This window comes from Sylvia atricapilla, chromosome 11, assembly GCF_009819655.1.
Source record: "Sylvia atricapilla isolate bSylAtr1 chromosome 11, bSylAtr1.pri, whole genome shotgun sequence".
NCBI lineage: Eukaryota > Metazoa > Chordata > Aves > Passeriformes > Sylviidae > Sylvia > Sylvia atricapilla.
The window spans coordinates 17,937,556-17,949,641 of NC_089150.1; the positions used below are offsets into that span (position 1 = coordinate 17,937,556).

A 12,086-nucleotide genomic window follows, 5' to 3' on the forward strand; every position below is an offset into this window, starting at 1 on the left:
GATTTGAAGCAAGAACCCGGCTTAGGCGCTGCCATTTGCCAAGGAGAAGCTGAAGAAAGAAGAGGTATTTCATTTGGGCTTGGAAACTTCTGGTGAAAATGACTGACCTACAAAAAATTTTAAAAATGAGAGGGTTAGATGGGAAAAAAAAAATTCTCTATTCAAAATATTTGATTCAAACTGAAACAAAACCATTTGTAAATTTTTTCCCAGATTCTCACTTCTTTTACGGCTTGTATTTTCAGCCAGGCCCCAGCTAGCAATGCCCACACGGGCTGCTTCTGCATTTCCCTGGTGTAACTCGAAAGCGCCCACATTGCATCCACACTTCCCAAATGTTCCCCCTCCGTTTATTTTTTCATCCCGTCTGTCCCCCGGCTCCCCCCGCCGCCCTTTCCAGCTGAAGTTTGTGTCATCTCTTCCCGGCGGGTTCCCTTTTTTAACTTGCGGGGCCTGAGCCATCCCCCCGAGAGGGGCAGGTACGGGGCTGTCCCTGCCCATGTGGGTCCCCCCCAGCCGTGCCCACGGATGCGGGTCCCCAGCCGTGCCCGAGGGATGCTGGGCTGTCCCTGCCCCATATGGGTCCCCAGCCGTGCCCGAGGGATGCTGGGCTGTCCCTGCCCCATATGGGTCCCCAGCCGTGCCCGAGGGATGCTGGGCTGTCCCTGCCCATGTGGGTCCCCAGCCCGGCCCGAGGGATGCGGGGCTGTCCCTGCCCATGTGGGTCCCCAGCCCGGCCCGAGGGATGCGGGGCTGTCCCTGCCCATGTGGGTCCCCAGCCCGGCCCGGGGGATGCGGGACTGTCCCTGCCCAGGGCCCAGGGATGCAGGGCTGTCCCTGCACATGTGTGTCCCCAGCCCGGCCCGAGGGATGCAGGGCTGTCCCTGCCCGAGGGATGCAGGGCTGCCCCTGCCCGAGGGATGCGGGGCTGTCCCTGCCCCATGTGGGTCCCCAGCCGTGCCCAGGGATGCAGGGCTGCCCCTGCCCGAGGGATGCGGGGCTGTCCCTGCCCCATGTGTGTCCCCAGCCCGGCCCGAGGGATGCGGAGCAGGGCCAGGATCGGCGGGGATGCGGACACACGGCTGCCAACCTGCCGGGCTCGGCCCTGCCCGCGGGGCGGGGGAGCGCAGCCTGGGATGCTCGCTGGTGATGCTCGGTGGTGATGCCGGGTGGAGGAGGAGGAGGAGGAGGAGGAGGAGGAGGAGGAGGAGGAGGGGGGAGCTGGCGGGACAGCCTGAGGTGGGCGGACGGGGGAGGCGGGTGTTAAACCATCGCTCTGGGGAGGGCTGAGCACTTGCAAATTCCGGCTCCAGAGCGCGGGGAGCATCCTACGAGCCACTGCCGGGCCGCCAGCAGCGGCAGGGCAGGACGAGGCTTCCCGGCTCCCGGGGATCCCGACCGCCTCCTCCCCGGCCCGCCGTGCCCTGCCCGCGCTGCCGGAGCCGCAGCATCCGCCCGCAGGCAGCGCTCAGCACAGCCCGGCCCCTTGTCCCCGGCTCGCAGGCACGGGCAGAGCCCTGGGTGAGTAATCCCGGAGCTCCCCCGCTCCTCCAGGCAGGCCACAGCCATCCCAGCCCTGCAGCACATCCCTGAGCGCTGCCGGGCTCAGGTGCGCGCCTGCAAGGTGCGGCAGATCCCTGTCCTCTGGTAGGTCAGTCAGGCTGGGATCCTCGCCTGGGGAGGGATTTTTGAAAGGCTTCCCTCTCTGCTAGGAAGTTACCTCTCTCCGCTCGGAACAACTCCTTCCCTTGCACAGAACCTTTTCTCTTCCCTCCACCCCTTTATTTCCCTTTTCCCTCGCTTTACAACTTTTCCAGCCTTGTGGAGTTGCCTCCCTCATTTTTAGCCCCAGATTCCCATAGGTAACAAGAAGCCAATGCCACCCTGGGAGATTTCAGTGCTTGAAGATCAGCGCCAGCAAGTGTCTTAACACACCTGTGTGTTTTCCTTTTGTTCTCCGCTAGGCTGAAAAGTCATGACAGCTGAAAAGACTATTCCTATAATTAATGGCAAGCCAGAAGATGCTTTGGACCCAGAAGCCTCAAGTACCAACCTCGTCCACAGCAATGATAAGAAAGTTCACGAAAGAGGTCACTGGAACAACAAGGTTGAATTTGTGCTTTCTGTGGCAGGAGAGATTATTGGGTTGGGCAATGTCTGGAGATTCCCATATCTTTGCTACAAGAATGGAGGAGGTAAGATGGCATCACATGTGGATTTCCGTGGCAATTAAACCCGGGAATTAAACAGTTAAGAATGCATTGCAGCGATTTATTGCACTAGTAAGAGATACGTGTTCAGGATTTCAGTGCATGTGCAGACAGAGAAGCATTAAACACCTGACAACTAAGAGAAATCACTGTGTTTCTCTTTCCTTCTCTCCAAACACTGTGTGGTTTATTTTTACAAGTTTCTGCTGCGTTAGTAAATGGACATATTTTTTTTTAGTAGCATTTCTCATGCAGGAGAAGCCAGCATTCTGTTATAGTAGTACATGCTGTCTTCTGCATGTGAATACACACCCAGGCATGCCTAACTAAGTTTGTCTGACACAGAAAAGGAGGCAGCATTTTATTTGTCACAACAGTGTACTTTGGGGAGGATGTTTTGGGGTTTTTTTGGTTTTTTTTCTAATAAAGCCAAAAAACCTAAATTTATTTTCTTTGTCATATGGAATTTTTTATATTCCTCAGTGTTAATTTTTTTTTCCCTCAGTACTTCCCCAACAGCAAAGTAGGGGAAGATGCAAAACTGCAGGTTACTCAAAGAAGAGAGCAAGCCTTAATAAATATAAAATATGGATGTTATTGAGAGAGAAAAGAGTTCTACAGGAGTATAACATGTGGCATGTATTGGTTATAGCCAACTATAAACTGTATAAGATAAGTGACAGTTGAGAATAAGCACATGAGCTGTGGCTTGGGCACCAATGAGGAAAGAAAAGTAAATTACAAACTCAGTTTAGAATTCTGTGGACTGGGTTCAACATTCTCCCCACTTATGGCCTGAGTCAGTGGCAGTGTAAACACAGAGGCTGGAAGAAAAATAGGATGTTGAGGCATGATAAGCACTGATTTGCTCTTTGATGGGTTTGTTTGCTGTGCCAAATTTCTATTCCTTGTCCCTCCTTATCTGAGCTCAGGGTGGTTTTTTAGTCCGTTTTGTGTGCTGTTTCTACAACAAAAATCCTGCTGTGCAAGTTGTGTTTGTCGTTGGAAGTTCCTTTCTTTGTGCCTCTGTATTTTGGCCAAACTTGGGTAACAAGAGTTCAGCTCTTTAGAGAAGACTGCTACCAAATCCTGAATATTTACCTGCTGCGTAGCATATACACAGATGATATGGTCAAAGTGTTCCCAGAGAACTTTTATCAGAGGAAATGACAGGAATATATTTTTGGTGTGTAATTTTTTAGTTCCTACAGCCACCTTTAGGTGCCCATTTGTAAGTGTGTGCCACCTTGTCAAAAGGTGACGCTATCATTTTTAAGGCTGTAACATGAGGTAGAAAGAATTTTAATTATTGTTTTGGGTGATTTGATGAAAAAGTAATTACTTTAAATGTAATATTTAATCACCATTGTATTCTAAAAGAATAGAAAAAGTGGGTGTGATTTAATTGGTCATTTCTGGCACCATGGGACATTTGCCATTGACCAGTTTTAGTCAATGAAGGCTCAGTCTATGACTTGTGGCTTTGTAACCCCCTGCTGGAATTAGACCAGAGTTTGTACTTAGTGCTTAAATCTGATGCATCCAGATCCTTGGTGTGTGCTAGGGGAAGACAGTGGTAAATATCTGAGCTAGTTGTGAAATAAATTGCTTTTTTCAGAGCAAAAGTAAAAGCTGCAGTTCAGAACTTGTGAGGTGTGACCTCTCTGGCACTTACTCCAAGTCATAACAGGGAGTGTAGGAATAATCATGGACAATTTTAGGTTGTGGATGTTCAGGTTTTGAGGAAAATTAATTTCTTTGTGTGTTTAGAATTAGGTATTTCTTGGAACATGATCTTTTTGCAAGCTGGGAATCCTGGTGCTTTCTAATGTTCCTGATGTATACCGGTTGGAACAGGGTTGGGAAAATAGTCCAAGCTGATCATTTGGATTTCCACAAGTTGGCAGGTTAAAGTCACTGTGATTGTGTGTATGAGAGGGCCAAGCTGGATTTGATAGTGGCTAGTAAATTATGCAGAGAAGCCATGCAAGTGATCCATCCTTTGTGGAATCCCTGTGGATTGCTTGAGAAGCACCTGGGATTCATCTCCAGGGAAATTTCCTGGCAGAGGGAAGAGAGTCCTGGTGATGAGATGAAAGAATCTGCCAGTCAGAGCAGGTGAATTTGGTTGTCTCAGCTTTCTAGTCCAGGTGACTGAAGCCCAACAGCTGTTGCAGATGTGGGTGTGCTGTGTTTGGGGTTTAGCTATGCTTCCCTACCTGTGCTGGAGTTCACTGTCAGCATCCAACAAAAGCGTTGATGCTTTGTTATTTTCCTAGAATTTCTCTTCAGTATTTCTGGCTGATAAGGCCAGGCCCTGTTTTCCTGTCTTTGTCAGTAGTTCTGAAGTTTGTTTCCTCATTCTCTTTTCATAATCCTTAGCATCATAAAAATATGAGAAATCATTCTCATGTTACAATATCTGTAACCTCTCAGATTTAATACCTGTAATGCTTCCTCACCCCTGGAGAAGGCAAGGAGAGTGACGCTGAGCAGAGCTCTGAGCTAAGCATGGCTGGCTCTTCTCTGTGTTTGAGAGACTCCTGAGCTGAGCTTATGCTGAGGAACTTTGATCTGGTCTGCTCAGTCCTGGCTTACAGGTTAAGTTTGGATAATTGGGGCAGGAGTAAACCCTTCCTGCACTGCGTTGATGGCTCACAGCTGATCTTTCCTTTAACAGAAAAATCCTCCCCTGTTTGTTCTAACCACCACCCCCTCAATATCCACCTGCAGGTGCTTTCCTCATCCCCTACGTGGTCTTTTTTATTTGCTGTGGAATACCAGTATTTTTCTTGGAGACGGCCTTGGGACAGTTTACAAGTGAAGGAGGCATCACATGCTGGAGGAAAGTTTGCCCTCTCTTTGAAGGTAACAATTCTGTGTTCTACTTGCAAAAGAAAACTTCAATTTTGATACAAACTATTACATTTTACTTCAAGTTGAATGCTAAGATACACTTACGAGCAAGCATTTGTTTTTTAAATTAAACACAGCCTGAAAAGCAGAAGTTTTCTGTTGTGTCTCACTTTTTATTTTGCTCCTCCAGGCATTGGCTACGCTACCCAAGTGATAGAGGCACACCTAAATGTATATTACATCATCATTTTAGCATGGGCTATCTTCTATTTGTTCAACTGTTTTACTACAGAGCTGCCCTGGGCTTCCTGTGGCCACGAATGGAATACAGGTACGACCTCAGCAGAGACTGGCACTGTAAAAATCCTCCCAAGTGATTGATGAACGTATTGAAATGTCCTGAACAAAGTGATTGATGAACATATTGAAATGTCCCGGTGTAGCAAAGTCTGTGGAAATTGGCCAATCTCATCCCACTACAGCAAGAGAAGGGAAACCTGGAGCAAAAACTGCCTTGGACCTTCCTGGGTTAGGTCACTGTAAAGCATTTACTCCTCTAGAATATAATGTCAGCAGAAAAAGGCAATGGATTTGTTAATTCTGGAAGATTTTCTGGCTAAATCCCAAGCCTCTCATTTGCAATCATGTCTATTCTCCCCAAACATAGTGAGTGAATTCTGCAGCAGAGAATGACCTGATGACAGGTAGCAATCTTGCTCTTTCACTCTAATGAAATCGGGAGGAGTTTGAATGGAGAGGAGAAAAAAAAATATTAAATGTGGATCTTTGGATTTGCTCTTTTAAATGCCAGATGTTGAGGGATAATGTTCATCAAGCTACTTCTGGAAATTTAATGTCGTAAATAATCCTTGCTGCATGTAAAGTAGCCTCCTGCATGAAGGATGAGGTGTGTGTGTATTCAGAGGGGTTTGCAGGGTAGGGCTCTGCATCTCTCTTCTCATTGATATTTATATCTGTAATTCTCTGCTTTTTCAGTCTGTAGATCCCAAACATCCATGAGGAGGATCTCATCCCAGTGCCCTTGTTCCCACATCCCTGAAGTTTTAGCTTTTACCCCATATATACATTCAAATTTTAAATCAAGTACCCATTACATTGCTTTTCACAGTTTTCACTAATTGGCCAATTAGCATGTTTCTTGAGCACACCTAAAGCTACCTGAAATCTTAATTTCTGTCAAGGAGGTAATTTTGGGCCCAGTGGATGGGATGGGAAGGCTTTGGTATCAATTTTGGCAACCCTGCAAAGGAGCTTGGCCAGTGTTACCCCTGCTCAAATGCTCCACAATGCTGAGCTGCTTTGGCTTTTGTGTTAGAAATATTATTATTATTAATAATAATAATAATAAGCCAGAGGAAATATCCACTTGCATTACCAGGAAAAAGTGGGAGTTTATGGCTGGCATGTTCCATAAGCCCTTTGTTAGCCATAAACCATTGGACCAGCAGCTGGGGTAGGATCACATTGTCATTCCCAAATCCTTGCCTCAGTTTCTTCTGCCTGAGGTTATTTTTTGGCACTGTGCCTTTGGGATGTGTTGTAGGAGAATCCTCATGGATGTTTTTCTGGGTTATCATCACGTGGGGTTGCAGAAGTAGCAGCTGTGGCATTTAGTGCACCCAGAAAAACCCCACCCAGAAAATGTGGTGGCTTTCCAAGGTGCACAAGCTGGGACAGGAACAAGAACTGTACTTGCACATCAGCACAACAAACTCCTTTTGATTTTTTTTTTCTTGTCTTCCAGAAAACTGTGTGGAATTTCAAAAACTTAACATGAGCAACTGCAGTCAAGTCTCTTTACAAAATGCCACTTCTCCAGTGATGGAATTCTGGGAGTAAGTGCACAAAAGCTTTATATTTGATCAGACCATTCATTACCTTGCATTGATTTGACCATTTACGCCTCGTGACCCTATACTTAGGGGTGTGAGTTCAGCTGGAAATTTTCTTATCCAGCCACAGTCAGAAGGAGAGTTTTTAACTCTTCTTTTAGAGGATACAAGGGAAGGAATTCCATATCCTGAAAGGACATGGAACAAAGTGTGCCACTTGCTCGGGAGCTTGGCTCCTGCTGCTGGAGGAAAGAGCCTCCAACCCATACTAATGAGGAGGCAAAGGTGAAAGAAAGAAAATGATTTACAATATTCCTTTTTTTTCCTTTTTTTTTTTTTTTTTTCCTCAAATGTTTTTTCTCTTAGGAGTTTGAGAGCTGCATCCTCATCCTTGTTTCAGCTAACTAATACTCTGGCTTCTTGCTCTCATGATTTTTTTAAAGGACTGTGTAAGTGTTAGTTATTCAGCTAGAATAACAGGGAAGTTTAACTCACTCCTGTCCTCCTGACTCTGATTTCTGGTTAGACTAAGGGAAGAAAATCACATGTCTGCCAAAGATCATCTGCTTTTGTGGTGACATATTTTTTTTCTGGCTATAAATATTTAATCGATGCAGTGGAGCCTCCCATTTGTTCTTTGCAGGGCATAGTGTGTGCTAAACCAATCAGAGAAATGGAATGTTACTTTGAATTCTGAGTGATTTCACAATTCCAAGCTTGTTACACAATTTTGGGTGGCTGCAATTTCTTGAGGCCCCATTAATTTTATTTTTAAGACAGAGCCTTGTTCTGAGGCTGTTTTGTGTTCAGGACAGCAACAGCTACACTTTAAAGAATGAAGAAATAAAACTCCTCAAAGGGAGAAGTCTACACTGACGTAATTTCCTTCAATCTTAGGGATGTGCTGTTGTCTGTCTGAATCTTTTTCTTACTACATCAGGAAACTTTGACTTCATGAATTGTTTCAGCAAATAATACTGTTTTATTTAAAAATAAAATACACCCCCTCCCAAACTAAATTAAACCTGAACAATATGAGACACATAAGCGCTCTTTGGGTAAAACTGAAATTTTATTTTTCTGTTAAATTTTTTAATAATCGGAATACCTAACATCTTAAACCAAAATACATCTGCCCACAGATAATATTTCAGAATGAACAAGGGTTTCTCAGGTGGCATCTCTTAATGCTACAGCTTCATTTCATTTTAGCAAAACTCTCTTATATTGCTTTGGGATGACAAAAATTAAGACTTAGTAGAAGAAGTGAACAATATATTTTCTCAAGTATTAACCAATTTACCCCCTGCATTTATATGATTTTTCAACGCTATTCCCAACTTAGCCACTGATGGTAACTCCAGTTATCCAGAGAAGTAGGAAATATTTAGCTCAATTCTCTGGAGGGCACAAAGTTTTATATTTCTATGGTTTTGTGGGGTTTTTTTGTGAGTACTCATCTCTGAGTTGCCTGAATTCCTGTGTCAGTGTAATTTTGAAGCACATACAAATTCATTTTAAGGACATCCCTTCTCAGATATCTTTGAAAATGAAGCTAAGCAAGATCCCGTAGCTCAAGTTGCAGTAGGTTTTCAATCCTTCAATTTTGGGGCATATTTCCCTACCTGATTTTGGCTAAATCAGGAATAAATGATGAAACTAGAAGGGATAATCAGATTTAGCCTTTTCTCTATCTGCTTTTACAATCTTGTCTTTAAAAAGTTGAAAATATTTTTTTCAGACCTTTTAAAATTCCAGCCACCAAAAGGAGAGGTAAATTAAATAATCTATTATTTATTTGAAACATCCTTATTTATTGTGTCACAGACAAACTTTTTGTAACACTAACAATTTTCTAGCCAAAATAACTTGAGATATCAAACTTATCCACTTTCTCTGTCCAAGAAAAACTGGAGTTGCATCGTTTTGCACTCAGAAAATAAATGTAGTCTCTTCCTGCTAAGGAAGTTGTTTGCCTTGTTTGAAATTTAAGTAGTTACGACATTGCATGGCTTCAAAATTAAAAAACAAAACAAAACAAAAAACCAAAAAAAACACCACCTAGTTTCAAAATGGAAGAATGAGCTTTATTAAAAATCATGATTGATTTTCTCTTGAAATAACTCATTGGAATTAAGATTTTAATTAAATTATACATCTTAAATCTCAGACATAAAAGCACAGCAGGGTCTTTCTTTATAAAGAGCAGAGCAGTTAATACAAAGTAAATATTCCTAGAAGAGTTAATTTGTCTGAGATAAGTGTTACCAGCAACGTTATTTCCCTCAGCCAGAGGTGGTGTTCTCATGATACTGCTTTATTATTTGGTCAATTCTGCTGCCAGGAGCCATAAACTCACTGTAAACTTGTTGAGACAAATAGTAAAAAGGCGAGTTGCTGGAGTAGGGAAGGGGGAGGCTCCAGGTTCCTTCAGAACAACCATTCAGAACCTTCACACTTTGCTCCCTGCAATGCCAGGGCTGCCATTGAAATTCCCCTGCGTTGTGGCCACATAAAAAAGCCAATTTATTGTGTGAAGGCTTGGCTCTGGGGGGAAAAAACCTGGGGTTTTGTGGGATTTTTTTTTTTTGTGGGTGTTTTTTTGGTTTTTCTTTTTGTCTGTTGAATTAATCTGTGGATTAGAGTGGTAATTATTTTGCACAGTGATCCTGTTTGCTTTTTGTGAGCAAGCTTGTTTACATGTGAAACTCAGCCCTGATTTGTAAAGTGTCAGGCTGATGCTGCAGCTTTCCTTTCACTGCCACATCCCATTGCCACAGCCTTTTAATCACAGCATCTTCAGATGGTTTTAATTCAACCCTGCCTAACGAGAAGAGGCTCAGTGATTCCTCAGTGTCTTTGCAGTGCTCTGTGCTGCTCTCGAGCCCAGTGCTCCCAGTCTCAGGGTTCCTCATGCTGGGGAGGTTCGGGTTGCTGAGTTTCACACAGGATTTACATTCTCTAGGTGCCAGCAGAGCCTGGGAGCAGGGGGACAAGTTGGATTTGGGTTTAAGTGTGTAAATGAATACACCAGGCCCAAAACATCTTTATTTCTGGCTTTGTAAAGAATTTTTTTCTCTTCTACCTGTGTTGCTAAGTCTTTTCCACCAGATAGGCTGGCAGGCTCAGCCCTTATTGACCCATGACTGGAAGTAAACCCAAATCCTCAGCTGGCTTGAGGACTGCAAACCAGAACTCCAGCCTTTCTGCTGAAATCTTTGTAGCTTTTGCTGCTTCTGCAGCCTTGGCACCTGCTAAAGCTGTGGTTCCAGTCAGGCAGGGACTCAGCCACGAGCAGAGGGGCCAGAGGACACCTGGCAGTGCCATGGAGCTTTTGCAGTTCCCCTTCCTCACGTGTGCCCAGAAGATGCTGTTCCCTTGCTCCCTGAGCAGGAATAATAGTCTGACTTCTGATATCTCATCCTTCTCTCTCTGCTTCCATAACTGCCTCACACAGAGGGTCAAAGTTGAATTTTTTGTCTTGCATGGATTGTTTCTTTCTTCTAACAAACCAACAATTAAAAAAACCCCAACGAATTCAGAGGAATCCTGCAGCAGGTCCTAGGTGCTGTTTTCATTCTGGTACACTTCAAAGAAGCTCATTAAACTTCAAAACTTTAAATATTTTTGTGAGACTGGAATTGATAAGCACTTCCCTGTAGCTATACAGTGAAAATGGGCTGATCCAGCTGGAGGTGCAGCAAGATCTGGCGCTTTGGACACACTTTTCTTCTTTTCCTGCTTAGAAATCTCTATCTCTGTTAGTGTTCTAAAGCTTCATTTGAATGAGCAGACGCCACTGACAACTGATCAAAATTAGGGGACTAAAGGATTTCTTACTCAAAGAGGCCTTGCAAGCCACAGCCTTGAGAGGTTCCACATTCTGTCTGTACAGTTTCTAAGGGAAGCAGCTCAATAGATAGAAATTCCCTTTTTATTCCTCAAACTCTCTGCTGCTGTGTTCCAAAGGACAGACAAGAGCCTGAATTTCCACTTTTCCCTTCATACCAGTGCCAGCATTCAGAGCCTTGACCTGTTTTCTCCTGTTTATGGCCTTTCCCTCATCCCAATTGTACAGTTTAAGGATTTTCTAAGCAAAAGTAATAATCACAGTTTCAAGGTGCAGCGCATAGAATTTTCAGTGTCCAAACTTTTAAATAATTAATAGTGGCAGCTGCTAATTACTGATAAATTAAAGCAGGGTATGGAAAAGAACTGTGGCTGCAGGTGAGGGTGGGAACAGAGGGGAGATGCTCTGCTCCATCATTTTTGTGCTTTCCCAGGAGAGGAAATTGCCTGGCAGGTGTGGGGGCTGCAGCCATGCCCATGTGCTCTTTTGGCTGCTGCTGCAGTCTGTCACCACGGGCAGGAATTGGAGGCTTCCAGTGCCTGGGAAGGGAGCTGGACAGAAAGAGGAGCCACGGTTTTGTGGCTGATTCCACCTCAATAGTTTTTTATTGGCTGTATAGCAACAAGTTGGTGCTGTGTAAAAGGAGGTCTGGTTGTTGGCCTGTCACTCTGGAGGGGGTGACACATCCTCAGCGTTTCCAAGCGAAGCCTAGGGAGAAGAAACATTGGTTTTGTCTGGGCAAAAAGAAAAGGGGCTGTTCTCAGCAAAAAGGAAAAGGCACAAACCCTTTCCTTGCAAAGTCAAAAGAGAGGTTTTTTCCTGTTTCATTCGAGCTACAGACGAGTGCAGGAGTCACATTGTGGTTAATCCCCAGCACACTGAAAAGTCAGGAGTGAGCTGAGCCTGCTCCTGCAGTGCTCAGTGCCCAAGGGATCCAGCACCATCCCCAGCCAGCCCCTTTGTGGGTGTCTTGTGTCAGATTTTATCTTCTTTGCCAGGGTCAGGATTAAATGTACCAGACCGTACTTCATGTTTGGACTCAGATATTTATTAATTCTTATCTATAGTTCAGTCTCACAAACCAGGAGTTCTACAGCACTTCAAGCTCACAAACTAAAAATGACCCCATCCCTCTCTCTACAAGGCTTTTTAAGGATAAACTGCCCAACTAAGAAATGACACCTAAATTATTTTGACTTTTAACCCAATAACCAACCACCCGTGGCCCACAATGAGAATTTTTCTACCCAATTACAAAATCCCACCCAGACCCATGAAGGAGAAGATGAAAAAGGAGGACTGACCTCTGCCCTAAAT

At 44.4% G+C, this 12,086-nt stretch overlaps 1 protein-coding gene across 3 annotated transcripts in view; it reads left to right on the forward strand.

Moving 5' to 3' along the window:
- The first annotated feature begins 1,334 nt into the window (after nt 1-1,334).
- SLC6A11 (solute carrier family 6 member 11) overlaps nt 1,335-12,086 on the forward strand; it is a 92,758-nt gene continuing 82,006 nt past the window's right edge. Inside the window, exons 1-5 of one of the 3 annotated variants that reach the window (XM_066326930.1) lie at nt 1,335-1,521; nt 1,965-2,195; nt 4,944-5,078; nt 5,257-5,397; nt 6,832-6,922. In XM_066326930.1, the coding sequence (XP_066183027.1) occupies nt 1,976-2,195; nt 4,944-5,078; nt 5,257-5,397; nt 6,832-6,922 (587 nt within the window). In that variant the 5' untranslated portion in view covers nt 1,335-1,521; nt 1,965-1,975. Of the gene's footprint in view, nt 1,522-1,906; nt 2,196-4,943; nt 5,079-5,256; nt 5,398-6,831; nt 6,927-12,086 lie in introns of those variants that run through there. The other 2 variants (XM_066326932.1, XM_066326931.1) reach the window with 2 other exon arrangements.